Below are 24,866 nucleotides of genomic sequence, written 5' to 3'. Positions count from 1 at the left end.
ATAGCGCTCTAACTTGCTGGCTCCGGGGTGTGCGCAGCAAGTCTGAGTGCTTTAGAGCGCTAGTGTAGACAGCACTCGGAGCTAATCCTCTCGTGGAGGCGGATTACCAGGCGTGCGACCACACTCACACTTCAAAGCGCTGCCATGGGAGTGCTCCCACAACAGCGCTTTGAAGTTTCCAGTGTAGCCAGGTCCTTAGACTCCTGGGTGGGAGGTGTATTCAGGGGTTGACTCACACAGGGCCCTGGGCTGGGACCCGAGGAGAGGGCGGGTCTGGGTCCCTCTACCCAACTGCCTTAAAGACTGAGGCACCTTGACCAGCGAAGCAAAGGGCCGGCAGTCAAGCATTCCAACCAGTAGGCCACCCAGCCCTCCAAGCTCCCTGTTAGAAGCCCAACTGACTTAATTTCCAGCACGTCTGAAAATAAGGCCACTTAAGTAGGTGCCAAAATTGGGATCTCCATCCATCCCAGGTCTGAAAATTCTGGCCTGAGTGACTTGTCTGGGATAAGTTGTGGTATAGTTAATGAGATGTCATCACTTTGCCCAGAAAAAAGGGTTCTAATCCTGGTTCTGACAGTGACGTGTGATTTGACCTTGGGTAATTCTCTGAACCTCTGTTTCCCCATTTGTAAAATGGGGACAAGAATATTTACTTCCTCCTACCCTTTGTCTTGTCCATTTGGACTGGGAAGGGGCTCTCCTACTGTTTATCTGTGCGGCACCTAGCACAATAGGACACAGATCTCAGTTGGGGACTCGAGGTGCTATTGTAATAGAAATGATGATGGGGGACAGGACTAGATGGACCATAAATTTAGTCCAATTCATTCCAGTGCTCTTAGTTTGTTTTTTTTTTAAAAAAAAAATAGCATGTCTACTCAACATTGTTGCCTTCCTGACCAAAGCTTTCCATTCAGCGCTCTCCCAGGTTCATTTGATCCCAATAAGTGAGCTTGCTCTCCTGATCGTTTATGGAAACTGCAAAGTAAAACTCTTGCCAGAATTCCACTCCTTGCGCTCCACACGACTGATCACATAAGTCTCTCCCTCCTCCTGGGTTTAATTAGCTGTAATTTTGATGTATATAATTATTTGCATGGAGGGTAGAATGGATCAGCTCCTCCTAGGGAACGGTGACCAGTAAATATAAACAAAAGGGCTTTTGTCGGCTATTAATGGAAACATTGATTAATCTCCTATCATGTTAGTAGCCTACTGAAAAGCTCATAAAGCAGCAAGCAAAATTGTTCATTAAACTGGCCAGGCTGCTAGCACCAGGAAGTGAGTGCAAAATGCACTTTAAGTGCCTTGTGGCAGCACAGTGCCTCCCAAAGGCAATGCAACCTCCTATCAAAGGCAGCCATGTAGGAGGAGACGTTTCTAAGAGCTTCTCTCTCCCTTTCTTTGCAGATGATGCCAGCTCAGGAAAGGACAGCCCAGCGTCTGAAGGCTCCAATGGTGAATACGAAGATCATTCTGGGAAGCAGTGGGGTAAGGGACAGATTTTTTTTTTTTGGCTTCCCACACATCCCTGTTCTGTACTATTCATCGAAGTCCACCTTGATGTCACATTGCACTGAAGGAATGGAAAAGGCAGTGTGAAAGGAATTCAGTGATCAGATCGATTTGTATCTGTGGATGGTCAAATGTCAAATTGAATCTCGTCTGAATGCATCAGTCTGAACTGATCCCTTCCTTTATTAAGTGTCCACCTGCCCCAGGAAATGTAGCTGGTGATCCACACTTGAGCATCTGCTATATCCTAGCATTGTGCTCTCTTGTACTTGTTTCCAGGAGCAGTGGCTTTCCTTTGCATGGGTAGGCCTAGTACGGCTGGGCATAAATTCTTCATAAAAAACATATTGAAATTTATAGTGGGATTTACAAAAGCATTGAGTGCCGGCCTACCTCTGCTCCCATGGAAGTCAAATGGGAGATCTGGCTTCAACGGGAGCAAAGTTAGGGCAAATCTGAGCACTTCTGAAAATCACCAAGTCGGGCTAGAGTACAAAGCCCTCAAGTGAAGATGCAGTTTATTGGCAAAAGAACTCCTTCAGCCAGTATACAGTTAAACCATCTCCCTGATTGATGGAAGGTGTACTGGCAAGAGGACTTTTTTTTGCCTGTATAAGCTGTGTCTACGCAGTGATTTTTGCCAGCATAGCTATGTTGGTTGGGCGAGGGGGAGGTTCATTTAGGTGTTTTGTTCATCTTGTCATAAGCTAAAACCAGCTCCGAAACAAGGCTCTGAACTGCTCCAAGGTTTGAGAGTGTCCTGACCCAGGGTTTGGTTCAAGCCATTCTCCACACGCTCTTTGTGGAGAAACAGAACAACTTTTGGGCACTACTGGCATGGGCAGGAATTTGAACTGATGACCCAGATGTGTCAGGGCCAGATCTCATTTTTGCTTTTATGACCCAGCTACAGCTCATCCCTTTTTTAAATTTTTTTAGTTTGATTGATGATTTGTCACCATGTTCCTAAACCTATTTCTGAGAGATTTCATCCAGTCTAAAGAGCCTTATTCAAGAATTTACCCTTGCCCAAACAGGGCAGATCTAAGCTGTCATCAAAATAGGAAATTCCAAATATAATAATGTAACAAATGCATGACTAGCAACTTCAGGAAAGCCACCATGTTGTGAAATATGGCCAGCAGGTAACCTCATGGCAACAGTGAGGCTGGAACTCATTCTGTTTCAAAGCTCCTACCGCCGAGCTAAGGATAATCCCCTCCAGCTGTTGGCAGTAGAGGGTATATGATACCATCGTGTTGTAGTTCCAGTTCTTACCAGAGGGCAGTGACGCACATAAACATAATGCACATAAAGTTAATTACATTATTATGTGGACCATGCTAGCATCTTTTGCACAGGACTGCAGACAGGGTCCAGGACCCAGTGCTTGTTCTGTCCTGGGAAGCTGGTGAAGAGGGATGTAATTCTGAGAGAAGATGGCAGATTTTTATAGAGAAAGGATGGAAGATTCAGCTATTCCACACTTCTAGAAATCTCACAGGACAGATTCTGCACATATCACATGAAAAAAGGCAAACACAGACCTGTCTTTAGACCTCATTCCCATAAGGGGCATGAGCCAGAAGTTGAGCTTTGTGGCAGAAGTGCCCTCTAAAGGTAATTGTGGACAATCATGATAAATTGGACATTTCTGCAACCACTGCATTAACTCTATCTGTTAAGGGGATGCAGCAGGCACCTCTGAGACTTATCCATCCATCTGTGACATATTCCTCAAGGAAAGGAATCTGTTAAATTGCTTCCTACCAAGTTCTTGCTTGATGTTTTGCCATTAATTATTTAATTTTAATTACACCGAATAAATCTTCATAATAAACAGTGTTAGAGCAGGAGACCTGCACACACTGTCCCTTTGACTCAGTCAACTTGTGTTTCCCTCACGCTTGCATATGGCATAATTTATACTGTAGCAAAGTGCAGCTCTTGGAGTTTACAAAGCAAACTCCTAAAGGTGTGTGGGAGAACAGTCATGCAAAGTCTGAATAACATAGAGGCACTCTGTAATGGGGTCCTCTGGCTCTAAAGGCCCTGCCCCCAACCCTTGGAGAGGAGCTACTGGACCCGGGACTCAACGATTGACGAGGAACAACTAAGGAATAACAGGGTTGGGAGTGGGGATCATAGGTTCAAAACTAGGGATTCAGAGGTGGACACCAAGCAGAGAACCCCGCATAGCACCCACTACTCCTCAGAGCTGTCTAGGGAGCCAGTGGACGCCGCCCAGAGGAACTCTGCCCGGATACGTGAGACAAGGGAGGAATGGAAATAGGCCTCACAGTCGCAGAGCACCTCCCTGTCCAGCATCCTCCTTCTGGTGTTGTAGATGGCCACTTTGGCCAGTGTTGTAGATGGCCACTTTGGCCAGTGCCAGGAGGCGGTTGATGAGGAGGTCTCGCGTCTTTGTGGGGCCACAAACAGTGTGTGCCTATATGAAGAGGTGTGGGGAAAAGTGCAGCCAGACCTCAACAAGAGGTTCTGGAGGAGCCGGAAAAGGGGCTGCAACCTGGTGCATTCCAGATAGGTGTGCGCCAGGGTCTCCCTCACATTGCAAAAGGGTCCTCTCGCAGTTCAGCAAGCAAACCTTCAGTAGATGATACAGATTTTGGAACGGCCATTTAGTAAATGCAAACTCACAGCTCTCTCGGCCTCTCACTCCCTCAAGCTCACTCTTTCTTCTCTGTGTGTGCGTCTCTCTCTTTCCTTTTGTCAACTGGCCTCTCTGAACTTGCCCAATTCAAGCTTTTGTCAAGGAAACCTTTCAGGACTGTGTAAATGGGATCTGGTTTCACTGTATCACACACAGGATGAAGCAGCTTTTGAGGCCACAGTAATCACTTAACCTTCTAAAAGAAAAAGGGGAAAAAAGCCTGAAAAAGTATTATTTTACCTGTAGATTGCCATGTCTAAGAGAGGGATTGTCAGAGGGGTGAACACAGGACTCCAAACAAAAGTTCTCGAGGGATGAGATAGGAGTGAAAGCAAACTGAGCTGTTGTTGACCTGACTGTAGTGAGGAAAATGCCGACCCTGTTTTACAATATTGTCCCTGTGCAGGAACTAGGTGGGAAAACAAACCCTATTGAAATATTTTTATGCAAGCAGAGGGAAGATATGGGCAGTTACACATGAAGTTCCAAGATTAAAGTCAGTGATGTGACTCATCGGTCAGTACAAAAGATATTAGTGAATGTGCCTATTCTGGAGCTGCACTGTGAAATGCTAATGCTAGTGTAGAAATCCCATCGAGTGAAAATCTACCCTTACATGGGCTTCAGTTCATGTGCATGGAGTAAATTATTGCCTTGTTAAAAGATAACCAGTTAGACCCATTTCACTGCTGGATGATGACCACTTCTGTGTCTCATAGCCTGACTCTCCACACCCATAATGAAAGCACCCTGTGGCCCTATTGGCATTTGTCTCCAGGACGGCAGCTAAACCCCATGGTTTCGAGCGCTCCCAGAGCGTGGTGCTGAACAGGTTAATTATCTCTCTGGGAGCATGACTGTTTTTACTGGATAGGAGGCCTCTGGTTTCAGGAGATGCTCGAGGGAATACCCAGCAATTTACACAGAAACCGATGGGATGGGCTAGCACGTGACACTAGCTGCCCCAGCTGTCGCTGGTAGTACATTCAGTGCAGGAGTTGCTCCGGTTCATTAGGTTACACATGAAAGCCCCTGCGTGGAGAGTGAAGCATTTCTGCACCAGGGTTTGAAATAACATGACATGGCGAAGATCCAGAAGGACAGCCGTGGGTGAGGGTGGGGGGTAAGGCGGGGGCTGGCTGCTCATACAAGAAAGGGCCTTGAAGAGAAGAAGCGCCATGGGCAGCCTCCTTCCCAGACAGAGTGGCTGGGCCTGAGGCCAGTGCGTGTGACACACACTCAGATCTGTGAGGGACCCGGCTTCTTTTCCTCAAGTGTGTGAGGCCTGCGCGCCAACATCCTCACGCCCAGGGAGCTGCCCGCCAGCCTCTCCCACTCCTGAGTAGTGAGGGGACGGAGCAGGAGTGGCACAGCAGCCATAAACCAGCCTCCAACAGAGCTCGGGCTGTAATTTTTGCCACCGTTGTGAAGCCACAAAAAGCACTAGAGTGAGCAGCTCATCCATAATGAGCCAGGTTGTACGTGGAGGTGGGGAGTTTCTCCCTTCATATACCGAGAACAATTGCAGTGCTTGTGCTCTGCTGAGCACAGGGACTGCTCCCGGCCTGTGCCCCTACGGACACCTCATGGACCAGGGCCCCACCACACCTGTGCACTGGAGAACAGAGCTGGCTGGATGCACGGTCAGGGATGTTAGGGGGCTTATTCCTTCACCCACTTACTTCCCTGGTCCTTCTCGCATGAACAGAGAGCAACAATACCCAAAGTCCAAAAGTGCAAACAATTCGATGTTTATTGGGGTGAACTTCCAGCAAGCATGATTCCAGTTTCCTTCCTTAGTGTCCCCCTTCCCAGCTCTGATACCACAGAGCCATACCTGTGTCCCTGTTCCCATTTCCCCCCCTTTGCAAAACATGATTCCAATTTCCCCACCCCCATTCTGTTCCCATTCCCTCCCTTAGCAAAACATGATTCCAATTCCCCACCCCCATTCCCTGTTCCCATTTCCCCCACCCATGCACCCACTTCCTGATTGACTGCAGACTATATAATAAAACTTGAGTTCTGCTTAGCTATACCTTAACCAATCATTTTCCTGAAATTTAACTAACCAATCCTAACATATTGTAACATGATTATGTAACCAATTATATCCCACCACCTTAATTAGTTTACACCCAGCAAAATTAATTATACAGCAGACAGATACACTCACAGAACCAGACAGAGACCATGTAAATAAACAATAGCAAAGTGGGAACTATAATGACAAAACAATACAGAAGTGAGGATTTCACATCCCAGCTAGTGATAAGTGACTTCTTGCCAGACAGGATGCTATCAAACTAAGTTTCCTTTTACATCTTCTAGACACTTCCCTTTCTCTGGAGGTGACAGGCATTATCAGGACAGGATTGTATTCCTAACAGCCCAATAGCACCTTATTTCAATGTGACTAGGTTGGAATGTGAGGAGGTGACCGGTCGCTTCCCAGCTTATGGCTGCCTCTGCTGCTTAGCCAAAGGCCTGAGCCTAAGAACAAGGCCTCAGACTGTCACAGTAAGAGAAGGCCCTTACACTGGCAGACAGTGATTTTGATTCTTTCTTTTATACCTCTATAACTAGCTAAGTGATAAGAATACAACTAAATTCTTAGAGTATAGGCCTTTACAGACAGGCCTGATTATCTATATCCTAACAGGAGAGCCTGCTGAGCCCCCTTAGGAGGTGTCGTGAGGCTCTCCCTGTGCACTGGAGAACAGAGCTGGCTGGATGCACGGTCGGGGAGCCTGCTGCACCCCCTGAGGAGGTGTTGTGAGACTCTCCCTGTGCACTGGGGAGCTCGGAGAGCACCTCAAGCACAGCTTTCCTGGCATTCCCACGGCTGTTCTGCTGCAGTGACACACTCCGGTGGCTAATCGGTGTACCCTGCCCCAGTGTGTCATAGAGAAGGCCAGTCACATCCATCTATTCAATATTTGCATGGTTCTTTCCAGATAGAATTAAAGATGCGGCTCCTGCCTCAAGGCCCTTACACGCTAGGTGAGACACATCATGACAGGGTGCCAGGAGAGATGGCAGCGGCCGAGCAAGTCACAGGAAGGAAGGGAAGGGGCGTTACATGAAGGAAGGATATAAGGTTGTGCTCAAGGCAAGGCACGCAGCTTGTCAGCTCCCTTTGGGGCTGGGAGGAAGAGCTATTAATTTAGATTTCATTAGGCTGGTGTGGGAGGGTGGGTCACTGGAGACATGGAGGAAGGAAGGGGGCTTGGAGGAGGGTGTTTGAAGGAGGAAAGGATCACAGAGGATACATCTGGCACAGGAGACAGAAAGCGAGAAAGTGCAAGTGGGGCTTTGCTCTAGGCCTGAGTGAGAGATTTAGGGGAAGCAAGACACAAGATGTAACCAGGGCAGAGCTGTGTAGAGGAATAGTGAGGGAAAGGAGTTTGAGTCTGACAGGGAGCCACTGACTGGAATCTTGAGATGGGACTGGCATGGTCAAAGTAGTGAGAGAGGAAGGTGAGTTTGGCTGGAGTGTTTTGGATAGACTGGAGGGTTGCCAGGTGGGAGTTAGGTAGGCTGAAGAGGAAGAAGTGGAAGTAGGCTTGGCAGGAGATTGCGCTAAGAAATGCCCCGGGTGTAGTATTGCATAACGAGAGTAATTGTGGGGGATTTATGCCATCTTCTGAATTGTTCATTACAGGCCGCTCTTAGACAAGGTTCTGGCCTTGAAACTGCCATATTCCACTGTAGCAATTTTTAAGAGCTTTTTAATAGATTTTTTTTATCATATTGGTAAATCAGGCCATCCATTTATTTTACAGAAAGGACACAGTGCAAAACTATTAAAGCCATGTGGACAATATTATTCCACCCCCTTTTCCTCTGAAATTCTGTTGTGGAATTTAATGAATAATTGAAATAATGTCTTCAAAAATCAGTAGGAACTGAGCGCCTAATTCCCTTGGGTACTTTTGTAAATCCTGCACTTCCTGTTGACTTTTGTGAGGTCAGGATTTGGTCCATTGTGAGCTTCCACTTGAGAACTTGTGCTTCCTTGAGGACAAGGTTGCAGAAGAACCCACTACCCATTGCTAGGTCTCCCAGATGCTATTGTAATGGAACAGCCCTGTGCCATGTTTCTGCTCACCTGTCATGTGGAATGAGTGGGTTAGTAGCTCTTCCTAACCTCAGAAACTCATGGATTTTTTTTGTTTGTTTTTTGTTTGTTTTTTTGGAATGAGACTGCTTTTTAGTATTAATTTTTCATAAATTAAAGCTGAATGAATCTCAGAAAGTTCAGTTCAGATCAGCACTCAGAACTCTGGATGCTCATCTGGACAATCTGAAGCTCTGGACCTTGTAAAATTGGCTTTGAGTTACAGAAAGAGCAGGTTCCTTGTACAATTTCTCTGACTCTCTGCTGGCATTTGGCCACGTTTTGGGAGTTGCTGAGCACTCTCAACTCCCATTAAAATCAGCAGGTGTGGAGGGTGCTTATCTCCACTCTGGATGATCAGAAATAGACCAGAAGAACAATCAAGCTTATGGAACTCTGGATTCTGCTTCTGGTCATGACTGAACCCAAGAAATGCAAAGAATATAATTCTATAGTTGTGTCCTGAAAGGTGGCCATACTGCTAAGGGAAACTATGAGGCCAAATTCTGCCCTGAAGTACAGGTGACTCTGGTATTATTTTGTGACATTGCTGTAATCCACTGCCATAATTATAGAGTGAAATTCTATGGCCTGTCTTATGTAGGAATTCAAACCAGTGATCAAAATGGTCCCTTCTGACCTTAAAATCTACGAACCTACGTAATACTTATTTTTATGAAGGAACCACACTGGACCAGTGTATGCAGTAGTGATGCATGGGCATTTCTTGCATATTTGGAGTAGAGTGTCTCAGAAACAATGGCGGCAGTCCCTATAGATAACCGTGTAGTGCTCTGGTTGTGTGGTCCATCATGCACCTTGCTTAGTGTAATCAACACTTTGTGTCCTTTGCAGCCCGGCCCAGATTCACGCAACCTGCCAAGATGAGACGGAGGGTGATTGCACGGCCTGTAGGAAGCTCAGTCCGCCTGAAGTGTGTTGCCAGTGGAAACCCTAGGCCTGACATCACCTGGCTGAAGGATAATAAGCCCCTCACACCTCAGGAGATTGGGGAGAACAAGAAGAAGAAGTGGACATTGAATTTGAAGAGCTTAAAGCCTGAGGACAGTGGGAAATACACGTGCCGAGTGTTTAACAAAGTTGGAGAAATCAATGCAACATATAAAGTTGAAGTAATCCGTAAGTGCCGCCTCTGGGCTGAGTGGGTTATTAGGAAAGGGCTTTTACAAGTGCGCTGACTTGAATAAATAGAACATTGTACCAAGAGCTGTGTGCAATGCCAGAAACTGAATTCCCAGATTACACTAAACTGGGAGGTGTTGCAAACTTCAGCGCAGACAGAGAAACAATTCTTCAGAGTCTCTAATAGAGAGGTCAGAAACATGGGCAGGAAATAATAAAATGTGATACATCCTGATAAATGCAGGTTAGTATGTCTGGTGAGAGCAACTCCCAGAGTAGCAGGGAGGTACTCGGGAAAAACTACTATCTAGAGAGAGAACTAATGGTGACAGTGATCAGCCCGGTATGTGTGCTCATAAGGTGATGTGCCTGCCAAAAAAGTTAAGTGCGATTTCAGACTACAGACCAGAGAGTCCCACTTTTAGGGTCTAAGAGCCATTGGGAGTTGTTCTATTGACTTCATTGTGGGTTGGATAAAGCCTTTAATGTGTCTGAATAAAAATAGTTTAGGGTGGCTACTCAGAGATAATGGGATGAAGTGAATCAGTGGAAAAATTAGGACGGATATCAGAGAAAAGCATTCTGTTGAGTCATAGAGCAGTCTCCCAAGGAAAGTGATAAAAGTCCCATCACTAGAGTAATTAAAAATTAACAAGACAAAGCATTTAGGCCCAGATTTTTAAAGGTATTTAGGAACCTAAAGTTACAGATAGAAGCCTACTGGAATTTTCAAAAGTGCCTAGATGCCTGACTCTGAGGCACTGAATTCAGGCACCCATTGGGAGTTAGGCGCCTAGGCACTTTGAAAATCCCATGGGGCATCTATCTTGCATCTTTAGCACCTGAATACCTCTATAAATCTGGACCTTAGGGCACATGCTATAGGGGATTGTCCTGCTGTGGCAGTGGGATGAACTAGATTGCTGTCCTCTGTATGTAACCCGATAGAGGATTCTGTGGCTCTAATTTCCTGTCTTATTATTTTTGAAAATAATTATACTGGAGAAGCTACTCAGATCAAGTGAGGAAGAGCTTCTATTCCTTGGATTATGCTATGTTTATGATAGCCTAGTATGGTGCCATGCAAATGATTATGATGCTGCAAGCTCAAGAAAGAGGAGGAGAAAGGCTGTGAGAGGGGAGATCATAGAATCATAGAATATCAGGGTTGGAAGGGACCTCAGGAGGTCATCTAGTCCAACCCCCTGCTCAAAAGCAGGACCAATCCCCAACTAAATCATCCCAGCCAGGGCTTTGTCAAGCCTTACCTTAAAAACCTTAAAGGAAGGAGATTCCACCACCTCCCTAGGTAATGCATTCCAGTGCTTCACCACCCTCCTAATGAAAAAGTTTTTCCTAATATCCAACCTAAACCTCCCCCACTGCAATTTGAGACCATTACTCCTCGTTCTGTCATCTGCTACCACTGAGAACAGTCTAGATCCATCCTCTTTGGAACCCCCTTTCAGGTAGTTGAAAGCAGCTATCAAATCCCCCCTCATTCTTCTCTTCCATAGACTAAACATCCCTAGTTCCCTCAGCCTCACCTCATAACTCATGTGTTCCAGTCCCCTAATAATTTTTGTTGCCCTCCGCTGGACTCTTTCCAATTTTTACACATCCTTCTTGTAGTGTTTGGTCCAAAACTGGACATAGTACTCCAGATGAGGCCTCACCAATGTCGAATAGAGGGGAACAATCACGTCCCTCGATCTGCTGGCAATGCCCCAACTTATACAGCCCAAAATGCCGTTAGCGTTCTTGGCAACAAGGGCACACTGTTGACTCATATCCAGCTTCTCGTCCGCTGTAACCCCTAGTTCCTTTTCTGCAGAACTGCTGCCTAGCCATTCGGTCCCTAGTCTGTAGCAGTGCATGGGATTCTTCCGTCCGAAGTGCAGGACTCTGCACTTGTCTTTGTTGAACCTCATCAGATTTCTTTTGGCCCAATCCTCTAATTTGTCTAGGTCCCTCTGTATCCTATCCCTACCCCCAGCGTATCTACCTCTCCTCCCAATTTAGTGTTATCTGCAAACTTGCTGAGGGTGCAGTCCACACCATCCTCCAGATCATTAATGAAGATATTGAACAAAACTGACCCCAGGTTTGACCCTTAGGGCACTCCACCTGATACCGGCTGCCAACTAGACATGGAGCCATTGATCACTACCCGTTGAGCCCAACAATCTAGCCAGCTTTCTATCCACCTTATAGTCCATTCATCCAGCCCATACTTCTTTAACTTGCTGGCAAGAATACTGTGGGAGACGGTATCAAAAGCTTTGCTAAAGTCAAGGAACAACACGTCCACTGCTTTCCCCTCATCCACAGAGCCAGTTATCTCTTCATAGAAGGCAATTAGATTAGTCAGGCATGACTTGCCCTTGGTGATTCCATATTGACTGTTCCTGATCACTTTCGTCTCCTCTAAGTGCTTCACAATTGATTTCTTGAGGACCTGCTCCATGATTTTTCCAGGGACTGAGGTGAGGCTGACTGGCCTGTAGTTCCCCGGATCCTCCTTCTTCCCTTTTTTATAGATGGGCACTACATTAGCCTTTTTCCAGTCATCCGGGACCTCCCCCGATCACCATGAGTTTTCAAAGATAATGGCCAATGGCTCTGCAATCACATCCACCAACTCCTTTAGCACTCTCGGATACAGCGCATCCGGCCCCATGGACTTGTGCTAGTCCAGCTTTTCTAAATAGTCCCAAACCACTTCTTTCTCCACAGAGTGCTGGTCACCTCCTCCCCATGCTGTGCTGTCCAGTGCAGTAGTCTGAGAGCTGACCTTGTTTGTGAAGACAGAGGCAAAAAAAGCTTTGAGTACATTAGTTTTTTCCACGTCCTCTGTCACCAGGTTGCCTCCCTCATTCAGTAAGGGGCCCACAATTTCCTTGACTTTCTTCTTGTTGCCAACATACCTGAAGAAACCCTTCTTGTTACTTTTAACATCTCTTGCTAGCTGCAACTCCAGGTGTGATTTGGCCTTCCTGATTTCACTCTTGCATGCCTGAGCAATATTTTTATACTCTTCCCTGGTCATTTGTCCAATCTTCCACTTCTTCTAAGCTGCTTTTTTGTGTTTAAGATGAGCAAGGATTTCACTGTTAAGCCAAGCTGGTCGCCTGCCATATTTACTATTCTTTCTACACATCAGGATGGTTTATTCCTGTAACCTCACTAAGGATCAAATATAGTCAGGAGCAGGAGCACGGAAGACCATAAAGCAACACATGATACAGAGAAAGCATGTTCTTCATATGTTAGTGCATGTGTTTTAGCATGATCAAGTTAATCCCGGTGTGAAATCTGCTCTCTGATAACTCCCTTTCTCTAGAATAACAGGAATTAAAAGCACATGTGGGGAGTTGTGTTGTGCTCCGAATGCACAAACCTGCTGGACATCTGGTATCAATAAAAATGCAGCTGTGTGGAGACGGTAAAAACATGTGTTTACACTAAAACCAGAAGCAGAGACAGGGAAATGAATCAAGTCCCATCCTAATGTCAGTTGTGGCATTTTCACTTCATCAAAACCAGACGGCACCAGGAACAAACCCTTTTCTGTGTCAGAGAGTAGTCCCCATTTATCTTGGTTTTTATCAACCTACAGATATATGTAACCCTTGTTGTCATTAGCGTTTTCTGGCTAGGAACAAAAACAGTGACCAAAGGGGCAATAGAACCAAAGCGATAAGAGTATTACAGCATTTTCACAGGCTTCCTCCTATTTTAATAAAATGCCATGGGCGTTTCAGGTTTTATTAAATTTCCTTCCTTAAATCTTCCCCAAGCCTCCACTTCTCAGTCTCACTTGCTTATCTGAGTCTAGGTCTTTCCAGCTTCGATCCCTGCTGGTGTGTTCCTCATGTACGATCTCTTAAGAATATGTGACATTTCTGCCACGCTGGCCCACGTTCCCTGGGGTCTCGGTGCCGATAGCCTCCTGTACATCCTATCCTGATTCATCAAAGTATGGAACATTGTTCCTTCCTCCCACCTCAATGCCTGCCCAGTGATACTGGGAACTGGTTCTTTACACACCCAGCCCAAGGGTGGTTTCCATTAAAAGGTCAGCATTTGCCAGCCGTTGCCACACACTGATATCTGAGGCAACAGTGTCTCCCTGCACCTAGACGAGGGAAATCTGTGGTACTTCAGATACCTCTCTCCAGAAACGGGTGGTAAATACTGACTTTCAGATGTGAGCATTGGAATCTATTCAGCACCCTTGCAATAATGGATACACTTTTCTTTCACAGTGCCTGACAAAATGGGGTCCCTGCCTGAGGCCGCTGAGTTTAGTAATAATAAATAATAATAGGCTGGTCTGGTGAGCTAGTCTTAATGCTCTTTGAGAACCCTGGGTTTGATTTTCTATCATGGTATCTTGCTTCCCCGGCCAGCAGGGGAATCTTGGAGTGCTGCTGAGATGAGATGGTCAGAGGGCAGAGAAGGCTTCCCTGCTGACTAGGGAAGCAAGACGGCTGTGGAGTTCTCCTCAGAAAACGACACGGGAAGTGGTGGCTTCTCCATGCTTAGCACATTTGCGATTAGACTAGACGAAATAAGAGTTTATGCAGGTGGAAGTGAAGTACTTGACTTAGGAGGTCTTTCCCACCCCTAACACCTATGGGCTTAAAACTTGGTGTGTAAGCCTCCCTGAGCCAGGAAAGTGGGGGAAAGATGGAGGACTTCCCATCAGCATCAGGTTCCCACAGGCATTCTGCCAGCCCCAGTGATGAAGCACTCCTCCAAGTGGACTTCAGGAAGCATGTCCCTGAGTAGCCATTGCTGCCCCCATTAACAGGATGCAGCCTGCACTCCCCACCATCAGCTGGCTAGTGCAGAAAGTGGAGTGACCTTGTCCCGTCTTCTTTGGTAAGTCTAGGGGGCTTTTGGAGAGACAGGGATTGCCCTGTGCAAGGAGAGGGAATGTTCCTTTCCCTCTCTTGTCGTACCCACACTGGGCTAGCAACAGCCTGGACCTGTGACTCTCCTGTTGACTCATAATAGGTCCCCGTGGCTACAGCACACAATATCCTACAGATCTAGCAGGGAACATGCAGGACTGCCCCATGGAAACATCCTAAGATTATATATAACTGCCACCCTAGCAGGAAGCTAGCCTGGTGATGCTATGGGCCAGCATCACGATTAATGCCAGGAGCACTTTTGCCATAACAGTCAGTTTAGGTTGCCACCCTTGCTACACTATCCTGCAGGGTTTTCTGAATTTCTTTCTGGAATAATGACAGGAAAGTGTCGGTGTGGTTTGCCCTTTTTCATCCTGGCTCAGGACACTTACCTGCCCTGTTCCAGATTCAGAGAATAACGCAGCAGGTGTTATGCCCCTGAGGGTCAAAGTGCACCAGTAAGCACAGGCCTGTGCTGGGGCAGTGCAGAACTGCACTGTGCCCCTGCAGCAGACATGCCAAACCCACGAAAAAAATGCAGAAATTGGGGTTTGGGGTTTTTTTTTTTGCTTAATTGGCTTGTGAGTTGTTTGTTGGCTAGTTTTTGGCTTGTTGCTTGTTTGGCTTGTAGCTTGTTGCTTCTTTTTTTGATCAGCTCCCGGCAAGCAGGGGTAAGGGGAGGCAAGCAGGGACTAGTTGGGGAGAGAGTCAGGGGTGCACAGCGGGCCCACTGCAATCCCAGATTGCCCACTGGGCGGATCTAGTCACATAGAGTATTGGGGTTCTTAGGGATTGGCTTGGTTTGGCCTTGTTTTGAAATGGGATTAGCTTGATTTTTGGCTTCTTGTGAAAGTTGGGGTGCTTATTTACCATGTGAAAGTTGGCAACTGTGCCCTGCGGGAGAGCTCTGGGAAATGCTTCTCCTAAGGAGGTGCAATCCATGCTCAAGATGCAGTCAGGACAGCAGCTGCTGCAGCACCCCTTCCGAGCATGCAACCTGCCTTCACCTCTGTGGCCATTCAGCTACACTAGCCAGTCTCAGCAATGGGGTATGTGGCCCATCCTCCTCCTTGACTCTCCTTTTTGGGATCACCAGCACCCTGAGGGGTAGTAGCAGGGGACAGTTCTTGCACTCAAGAGAGCACAGGGACTTCAAAAGGGCCAGAACCTTGAATGGATGGTACAGAGTAGGGGAAAGGCTGCTCAGTGTCTTCCCTTTTCCCCAACCACTCCATTACTGAACACTTGCAATATCTAGTCCTATGCATACCACCCGGGAAATGCAGCTTTATAAACTGGCCTTGTGTTACGGTTGAGTGACAGTTTAAAGTCCTCTTTAAAGCAGGAGGGAAACTAGTTAGTTCTGGGGTTGAACTGTGTGACTCCCCGTAACATTAGTGGGGCTTGGGTGGCTGAATACTGATGCCCCTAGCTCAGTAGGTAGCTGGGATAATGTGATCAGAGTAGAGATGGAAAATACCTTTGATATGAGATTTCTGGGGCCTGATTCCTTAGCACTGACAGAGGGATTTGCAGCCTCTGTCTTTAAACAGTCCCCAATTGGATTGAGGAACACAATTTATTTTTCATCCCGTGTTGTATTTGTTTGCAGAGAGGACTCGGTCCAAACCCATTCTCACAGGAACGCACCCTGTGAACACGACCGTGGACTATGGTGGGACCACATCGTTCCAGTGCAAGGTCCGCAGCGACGTCAAGCCCGTCATCCAGTGGCTGAAAAGGGTGGAGTACGGCACAGAGAACAAGTACAACTCCACCATTGACGTCGGGGGGCAGAAGTTTGTCGTGCTCCCCACCGGGGAGGTCTGGTCCCGTCCGGACGGCTCCTACTTAAACAAACTGATGATAACACGAGCCAAAGAGGAGGACGCTGGGATGTACATCTGCCTAGGGGCAAACACAATGGGATACAGCTTCCGCAGTGCTTTCCTCACAGTGTTGCCCGGTGAGTGTGGGTTGACTGGAACTTTCCTTCTAAACTGTCCTGGCCCAGCATGTTCTGCATTGCGGCATCATTGCAATCGCTGATCCAGATCCTCAGCTGGTATAAATCGCTTTCCTCCATTGACTCAGTGGAGCTTCACTGATTTACACAGCTTGGGATCTGGCGAGCTTTGGTGAGGGGCTAGATTATGCTGATTTTTCTACTGCCCGTGGTGTGCCTGAGTTGATCTCCTCCCTGAGCCTCCTTGTAGGTTGCTGCATAAATAACAGCTCCGGCAAGGTTAAATAACCGGGTTGAAAATTCCTGATCTGCTTTTGTGCTGGAGCAGGGCTGGGAAGTCGTATTGTGATGCCGTCTGTGCAACGCCCTGTAAAGTGAGCCCAGGCACTCAAAGGAGCTGAATGCCCCTCCCCTGCCTGTTTTTTTTTTAATTGGTTTGTTGGTAAAAGGAAACAATGAAACAAGCCCATAAACTGAGAAGAATGAAAACAGTGTAAGGATCATGGCCAAAGGAGAAGAATGGGTGTGAAAGAGATTATGATAGGCTTGTTAATTTCTTATTTGATGAGTCCCTGGGAGCTCTTTTGCCGAGCTCAGAACTGCTTCCCTCTTTGCTCCTGCCCTGTGCTCTGCTCTGTGGCTGAGACCTGCAGTACAGGAGCTTTCTAGGGCTTCCAGTCTAACTTCTTCATTGTCCCTTTTGCCCTCTTTAAAGTGCGGTCCTGCCCCGAACAGTGGTTTTATAATCCAGAGTCTGCTGGCTTTAGTGACAAAAACAAATCGGCCTTGCTTTTCATCCTCTCCGCCCTGCAGAGCCACTGCAGCTCAGAGAAGAGAGGAGAGGAAAAGAAGTGGTGTAAATGTGGTCCTTATTGTATACATTAAGCATTTAAAAAAAAAAAAGATGTTTTTCTGGTGATTTTTTTGTTTGTTTGTTTGTTTGTTTGTTTGTTTGTTTGTTTTTACTGAAATAACTAAAAAAACCCAAGCTCTACATGTACTATTTCAGACTAACACTAGATTTAGACCTCAATGAAAGAAAAAAAGTCATTGACATCTTTAAAGAAGTTTGGCTTGGAAAGAAAGTTATACACATTTGAAAATATTGTACAGTAGAGTATAAGATTAGGATTGCGAATTCACAAATGATCTCGTATGTGTCATCTCAGATTTTTATATGGCACCTTTCATCACATTATCTGAGCTCTGGTACCTTAGGGCCAAATGTTTAAAGTTATCTAGGTAGCTACAGCTGCAGATAACCCCCTAGCAGAATTTTCAAAAGCCCCTAGGCACCCAGGTCCCTATGGGAGTTAGGCACCTAGGTGCTTTTTGAAAACCCCACTGAGGACTCATCTGCCTTTTTAGGTGCCTAGATACCTTTCAAAATCTGGCCCTGAAAGCCCTGATTCAGCAAAGCAGCTCAGCTTTCAACATGTGCTTAAGTCCATCCCTATTCAGCACAGCACTTACACATGTGTAAATCCTATTGAAGACAATGGGATTAAGCACAGGTTTACAGTTCAGTACATGCTTAAGTGCTTTTATGACCAGGAATGGACACAGGCATGTGCCTAAGTTAGGTAATTCAAAGTTGTGTTTCCTGCAGCACCACTAATTGAGCTCTGGATGCATATTATACAAAATCTACTATTATGCAAAGGGGGCCTAAACCCTGAAATTTGGGAGTGTGGATCTGATTCTGAACAGTGCCATTTCGGCCTGTCTCACTAGGGCTTAAATGGAACAACATGTTCATGAATGCAGGATGCTAGAGGTTTGTAAGGATAATCAACTGCATTTCTTGACTATCTGCAGTTCAATTCTCGGTGGTGACGGTGCTGTAAAATTGAATATAAAGTGCTGCACGCAGTGAGCTGCTCTGGTGAGAACAAAAACGTATGCCTCTGTCACTAAGGGCTCGATCCTGCTCCTGGGACACTGTACAGATGCAGTGCATCAGGGCCTGAGCCATTAGTAGTGGGTCAGTGTTGAAGCGAATAGTAACCTCAGACATGGCAGAGGACTTATATGGGATTCTTCTTACTTACCCGAAGCTGGGACTCCCTACCTTGGATTATCCTGAACAAGCACACACACTCAGTTCTGCAGTGCCTGGGAATCCCACACGAAGTCCTAGTCCTCCCTTGTCTCAGCAGAGCACCAAGAGGTGCTGCAGGAGGGATGCTAGTTAACCTGCCTCTTCCTGTCCCAAACTTGCCCTCCTGCCCACATAAGAGACCACTCCTGCAAAGTACCTCTCCTGCATGGTCCCTAGCCTGAGTATTGCTGAGTGTGTATTAGCTACAGGAAGATGGATTGATACTAGAGAAGGATATTTAAGACTTAATGAACAGAGAGACGTGTCTGGCAGAGGCCAATATAGGACAGGCCTCTGCTCCGCGTAACCAGATCATGCAGGTCCAATTGCTGGGCAGCTGACATGGCCTGCATTTCATCCTCTGGTCTGGACAGAGAAGCCAGCTCCATCTCTGAGCGCTGGGGCTGAGAGACCATCTGTTGGACTGGCTCTGAAGAGGACACTAGAACTGGGGAACTAAAGCATAATAAATTATTGATAAAAAACCTTTTAGGGTTCCCTCCATCTTAAACAAAAGAAATTGATTTGTTTGTCCTTTCAGTGCTTTTCAAAGGAGAAACAGCAGCAAAACGTTATGATGTTGGCAGTGTGTCCCCCCTTGTATTTGGCATGGCTGGGGTTGTCAGACAGACTATACAAAAGCCAGCCTTAGCTTGACATCTGTTTTGAATTCTCCTCTCCTGGTTTTAATTAACTCTTTCGATTTCTCCCTTTCCCTCTGGTAACACACACTCTCTCTCTCTCTCTCATGCAAACCTGATGTCCAGATCCCAAGCCACCCAGCGCCCCTGTGGCCCCGTCCTCCGCTAGCAGCCTGCCGTGGCCGGTGATCATCGGGATCCCCGCTGGAGCAGTCTTCATCTTCGGGACGATCCTCCTGTGGCTCTGCCAGGCCAAAAAGAAGCCCTGCTCTCCCCCAACTGCTGCTCCCATGCACAGACCGCAGGCCAGAGACAGGATCTGTGTCTCCCAGGGTCCTGACAAGGACTGCATCTCCTCCATAAACTATGAGGAATACGTAGCCCACCAGCAGCATTTGCTATCCCAAGGGCCTGCGTTGGCCCCAGCCATGGCATCAAAAATGTACCCAAAGATTTACACAGACATCCACACTCACACGCACTCACATGTGGAAGGCAAAGTTCACCAGCATCAGCACATTCATTATCAGTGTTAAAGGGCAGCCACAGACCGTAGCTTATTGGTGCTTTTTTTCTCATGGTACCTCAGAACAGACTGCTTCGAGTCAGCTAACACTGCTGGCAAAAGGCAAAGTGGACGGAGGAGGGAGAGAGAGAGAGAAAGAGATTTTTTTTTTTGTTATTATTATTACCATTAGGATGTAGATGAGGAATAATGAAGGAATTCCCGATCTCAGCACAAAGGCGGCCATCTAAAACAATGGAAACTTCTTGTATGTCTAAATCAAGATGGCAACAGATAAGGCAGGAAGCTGTGACATGAAACACCACCGACCCTGTTGCATTGCGAAGCAAAGGAAGAAGAAGAGGAGAACATGATGGTATTGCAGTTGATATTGCAGTTCCTGCCTCTAGCACATGCCATCTGTTTTGGTGCAAGGCCCATCAGACGTCTTACCCTTGGCAATGTACAGAAGAGCCCTTTATCTCAGAGTGGCTGAAGCTAGGAAGTACCTGAGGTATGGTGCCAAAGCACCAGGAGACTGTAATCAATTGAAACATTCAATTGCCCAATTTCAAATGAAAACATAAGCAGAAGAGTTTCTGGAAAACACATTTCTATTTATGAAGTGAAACTCCACATGCATCTCGCCAGCAGTAACTTTGCCTGACATTTGGTGATAACTTAGCTGGCTGTTTCCATTTCTGCAAATCAAGGGTATTGTGTTTTCCCCAAGGGGGCACTGCTTGAAATCTTTAAAAATGTTCAACTCACCCCAATGCTATGACTCAGTGCCACTGACAGGAAGAAGGAAGGACATTGTACAATGCTACTTTATATTTATATTTAAGAAATAATAATTAATAATAAGTGAACTGCTGAAGGTCAAGAAAAGAAAACATGCTGCCCTTTTCTGATGCCGCTAGCTGTGATTCTCAATCAGATCTTCATGGCTTACAGTGACAAGCTACTGGATTAACTGTATCAGTGAAAAATAAATGAACAAGTAAAAATAAAAAGAGAGAGAAAAGAGAGAAAATAATTGTTTATGGAAGAATGAATTTGCTAAATATGCACCTAGGGTTGTGTGTGGTTTTTCTTTCCAGATAATGTTTTGCAGTTGATTCAAACAATCTCATTTCAGTTTCATTTAAAACAACAAGAAAGAAAGAAAGAAAGAAAGAAAGAAAGAAAGAAAGAAAGAAAGAAAGAAAGAAAGAAAGAAAGAAAGAAAGAAAGAACGTATTAAATACCTATATGGACTAGAAATGAATTCAATCACAAATATAAAACCTTTGTAATTCTATATAGAGTTTAAACAGAAGTCATGTATATTTAATTTATTTTGTTAAACAAGAAAAAAAGTATGATATTTTCCTCAAAACAGGCATTTCTCTACGTATTTTTGATCAAAGAAACTAAAGATGAATTGTGGGTTTTTTCCAGGTTCTTATAGGTGCCATGCTCCAACTATAAGCAATGTAACGTATAACAGTACTTTATTTAACCAAATTGAAAGTCATATGTTTGTATGCATTTTTACAATAGCCATGTGTAATTGTTCTAGCAGCATCTCTGGCACTACGGGCACCATCACTTCCAACCGAAACTGCTATCGTGTGCTGTTCGGAAAGTTTTGCTGCGGACTGATCACTGCCTCTACACCCCATGTTATCCTGGCCTCATTAATGAAGAGCGCAGAGCACAAGAAAACTTGTTCCACCGTTCATTTAAAAACGTGGTTTGATTTTTTTTTGGTTAACATTACAACACGTGAACCGGAGACCTGTGATAAAATAATACCTTTTAAAAAAAAGGGTTTTAAAAGTGAAATGTTCCTAGGCGTGAGCCCATCAGGTAGACTTCTGCCTCTGAGTGTTTGGGGGTGGGGGGCGGATTGTAAGTCTGAACAAATTATTTGATCCATAAAAGCAGCTTCTGAGCATAAAACATTCAATAGAGATGAAATTCACCACAGCAAGGGGAACCTGCACAAGGCCCTCTGTACCACTTAAGCCCCCTGTTAAGGGCTTATGGCTCAGTCATAGAATCATAGAATCATAGAATATCAAGGTTGGAAGGGACCTCAGGAGGTCATCTAGTCCAACCCCTGCTCAAAGCAGGACCAATCCCCAATTTTTGCCCCAGATCCCTAAATGGCCCCCTCAAGGATTGAACTCGCAACTCCGGGTTTAGCAGTACTCTGGCCTTGAGCCACCAAAGCACGTAACTTCGCAAACATAGGGCCTTGTGCGCTGACGTTATTTTCCATTGGCTTCAGTATCAGTCAGATCAGACACATTGAGATTAATGGGAATAGTCAGATGCTTAAAAATCAGCACCGTTTTAAATGCTTTGCTGGTCAGGGCCAGAGAGCTCAGCGCCTGACTGGCTGGAGCTTGTAAGTGGTGTGTAGGGCCTTCTGCACTGGTGTGAATTTCACCCACAGGCTCTGGAATAATACAGCAAGGGGTGTATTGTACATTTGTTCCTTGTGTTGCAGTCCTATTGGTTGTAATGGAAGTGGAATGAGTGCAGATTATTATACCCCTTATTGTGCGCTTACTATAGATGGTCTATCACGTCAAACCTTCACTCCATTAAAGGGGGACCCAGACCAGCTTTGATTCCATAAGGCCATAAAGTTAGTTACTAAATTCTGATCTTGGATGCTGGTGCACAGCTCCCTTTGGTTTCAGTGAGCGTCATGAATGAGCATCCATGTGCATAACTGGGGTGTTGTAAGTACTGATTTAACAAAGATTTGCTAATGGCTGCAGTTTACTGAGTGAGCCATGCACACATGGAAAAGTCTATGCACAGTTTCTATGTACATCAACTATGTTATAAGCAGTTAGGAAACTGGTATTTCATGAGAGGCTGTAAGGGCTGTAGCAGAAATGTCACCATCCATTGTGTCTACCTCTCATACAAGTCTATGAGAAGTTTGGTATTTTTATTACCATAACCTGCACAAAGCTAATGCACATTGAAGCAATGTTAAGGGCATGACACAAATCCAAATTCAGAGATAAGGGGGACAGTTCTTCCAACACTTTTTGTGCTGTGGTGCTGTAGGCTGGGACCGCAGGGTGTTACATGCCAAACATGCTGCAATAGCTTTACCGCTCTTGCTTTAAAAGCACCCTCCTGTGTGGCCCCACTTTGAGTGAATCACAAGAGACTGCCACATGGCATTGCCAAGATGACAGCAGGATCTCGGACATGTACAGCTAGATTACTTTTAACTCAAAAATGACAATGTGTTTAGCATAGGTCATTGTGTTCCATCCCAAGTAGCGTTCTTACTCGCCATTGACCCTCTCTGCCCCCTTTCATCCTGGAGCTTCAGAATCTTCTTTAATGGAATGAAAACTTTAAAATGTTGCCAGTTGGTCCAGATGGAGGGATTACCTTTTCCATCTTGGAAATAGACCTTCACCAAGTGCCCTTCAAAGCTCCAGTCTTTAAAATGTGAGTCATATGTGTGGTTGTGAGGAGGGTCGTAACAGGAAAAAAATTAAGGAGGTCACAGTTAGTTCACCACCACCACTAAGATATTGGTTGTGCAGAAGCCAAGAACAATTGTGGTTCCTGGCCAAGATTTTGAGAAGGCACTAATGATTTTGCGTGCCCAACTTGAGATATCTTAAAGGTCCTGATTTTCACAAAGTGCTGAGCTCCTGCCCTCTGAACATCAGCTTCCTCTAAAGGCCCTCGGGTTGGATAATCAAAAATGGCGGCACCCCGAACCACTAGTCACTTTTGAAAATGATGGCCAAAGTTGTGCTTATCTGGGGATAAGGTCTGTGTGAGACTGGTGCCACTAGCAATGTAAGCTCCCTCAGGTCGGGTCAGGAGGACATAGGTATGGCCATAGCCCATCCCCATTCAACTTGGGAAGTGAATACATGTCGCCACCAACTCCCATATCCCTCCCTTCCAAAGGGGTAGGTGAAATTCACCCCCATGCAGAAGGCCAGCACAAAACCTCTTAAGGCCATCTTAAACCATGAAAATAGGGCCTGAATGGGATTTAAGCTTTGCGATGGCTCTGTACACATGGGTGAACTTCACCCTTTAGACAGTGTTTTGCCTCCATGAGGCAATGTGCCTCCTTGAGCTCTTGATGGGGCTGACTCTGTTCCACCCTAACGTGGGACATTCATATGCAGGGCTGTATTGTGCCTTACAGGAAACACAAAGCATTCCTATGTCTAAATAAGTTCAGTGAGAGTCTGCTCTTAGTCACCCAGATGTGAACCCATTTTTCCCCCAGTGAGACAGAATGTGGCCTGACCTTTTTGAAATAAATAGAGAACATTTTAAAAGAACGGTGGACTTGCTAAAAGCTACCCACCACTGACCTTACTTTGAATTCAAGAGCTTGATATATATACATACACATCAGTCTATGGCATTGAAAGTGGGCCTCACTTTTAAAGGCACAAAACTTGAGGATCAAAAGAAAATTCAGGCTTAATATTGAACATCCTTGTTATTTTGTTTGTGTGGCAAACCGAACATGGCCTTGAATGTCATTTTCTTGTGTGGTGTCTTTAAACTTTGTATTGACAATCTTTGTACAGTCAGCCCTTTTAAGGTGAAAGCTTTATCAGACTTTACAAATAAAAAGTGTGATGTCATTTTCAAGGAGTGGGAAAATAAGCTAATTAAAGATTTTGGAAGGAGACGCAATGGCCTGTGTGTGTTTAATGAAAGAGATGGAGGCATAAAAGCATGAATTTGTAACTACCGTGTGGGTATTAGCATAAAATGGAGTTTTACAAACTTAATATGCATATAGAAATATACCATTTATTTATATGCGTATGTATGTACATATGCGCTCATATACAGGGAATATATGATGGCGTGATGTGGTATAAAAGTTTTATCACAAAACAAGTGCTAATAAAATCTTTACACCACACCACAGTTTGCTGTATTCTGTATATGCAACATATTTAACACAAACATTGTTTTACAAATGTGTCAGAGTTTTAAAAAAATGTATAGGAACTTTTTTTTTTTTAACCCCTTTGCCTGTAAAGCCAGGTACCATGAGTCCAGCTGTGCACAAGAACTGTTACACAAGAACTGCTTCAGCCTCTGAAAAGGGAGCTAATTAGCTTTCATGTACAGAAAAATAACAGGGGTGAAATTCAGGGCCTGTTGAAGTCAATGGCAAATCTCCCACTGATTTCAGCTGAGCCAGGGTTTAACCCCCTGACGCTGAAGTGTGATACCTCCAGTCCGGCAAAGGCTAGAAGTAAATGCTG

At 45.5% G+C, this 24,866-nt stretch overlaps 1 protein-coding gene across 1 annotated transcript in view; it reads left to right on the top strand.

Annotated features, from left to right (window-relative positions):
- The window catches only part of FGFRL1 (fibroblast growth factor receptor like 1), a 254,669-nt gene extending 230,100 nt beyond the window's left edge, over positions 1-24,569 (top strand). Inside the window, exons 4-7 of the mRNA XM_073342841.2 lie at positions 1,414-1,494; positions 9,165-9,449; positions 15,987-16,340; positions 19,209-24,569. Of these exons, the coding sequence (XP_073198942.1) occupies positions 1,414-1,494; positions 9,165-9,449; positions 15,987-16,340; positions 19,209-19,618 (1,130 nt within the window). The 3' untranslated portion in view covers positions 19,619-24,569. The remainder of the gene's footprint in view (positions 1-1,413; positions 1,495-9,164; positions 9,450-15,986; positions 16,341-19,208) is intronic.
- Positions 24,570-24,866: the final 297 nt, after the last annotated feature.

Source organism: Lepidochelys kempii, chromosome 4, assembly GCF_965140285.1.
Source record: "Lepidochelys kempii isolate rLepKem1 chromosome 4, rLepKem1.hap1, whole genome shotgun sequence".
NCBI classification, from domain to species: domain Eukaryota; kingdom Metazoa; phylum Chordata; order Testudines; family Cheloniidae; genus Lepidochelys; species Lepidochelys kempii.
The sequence above is the reverse complement of the archived record's forward strand: the minus strand, read 5'-3'. Positions and strand labels throughout refer to the sequence as shown.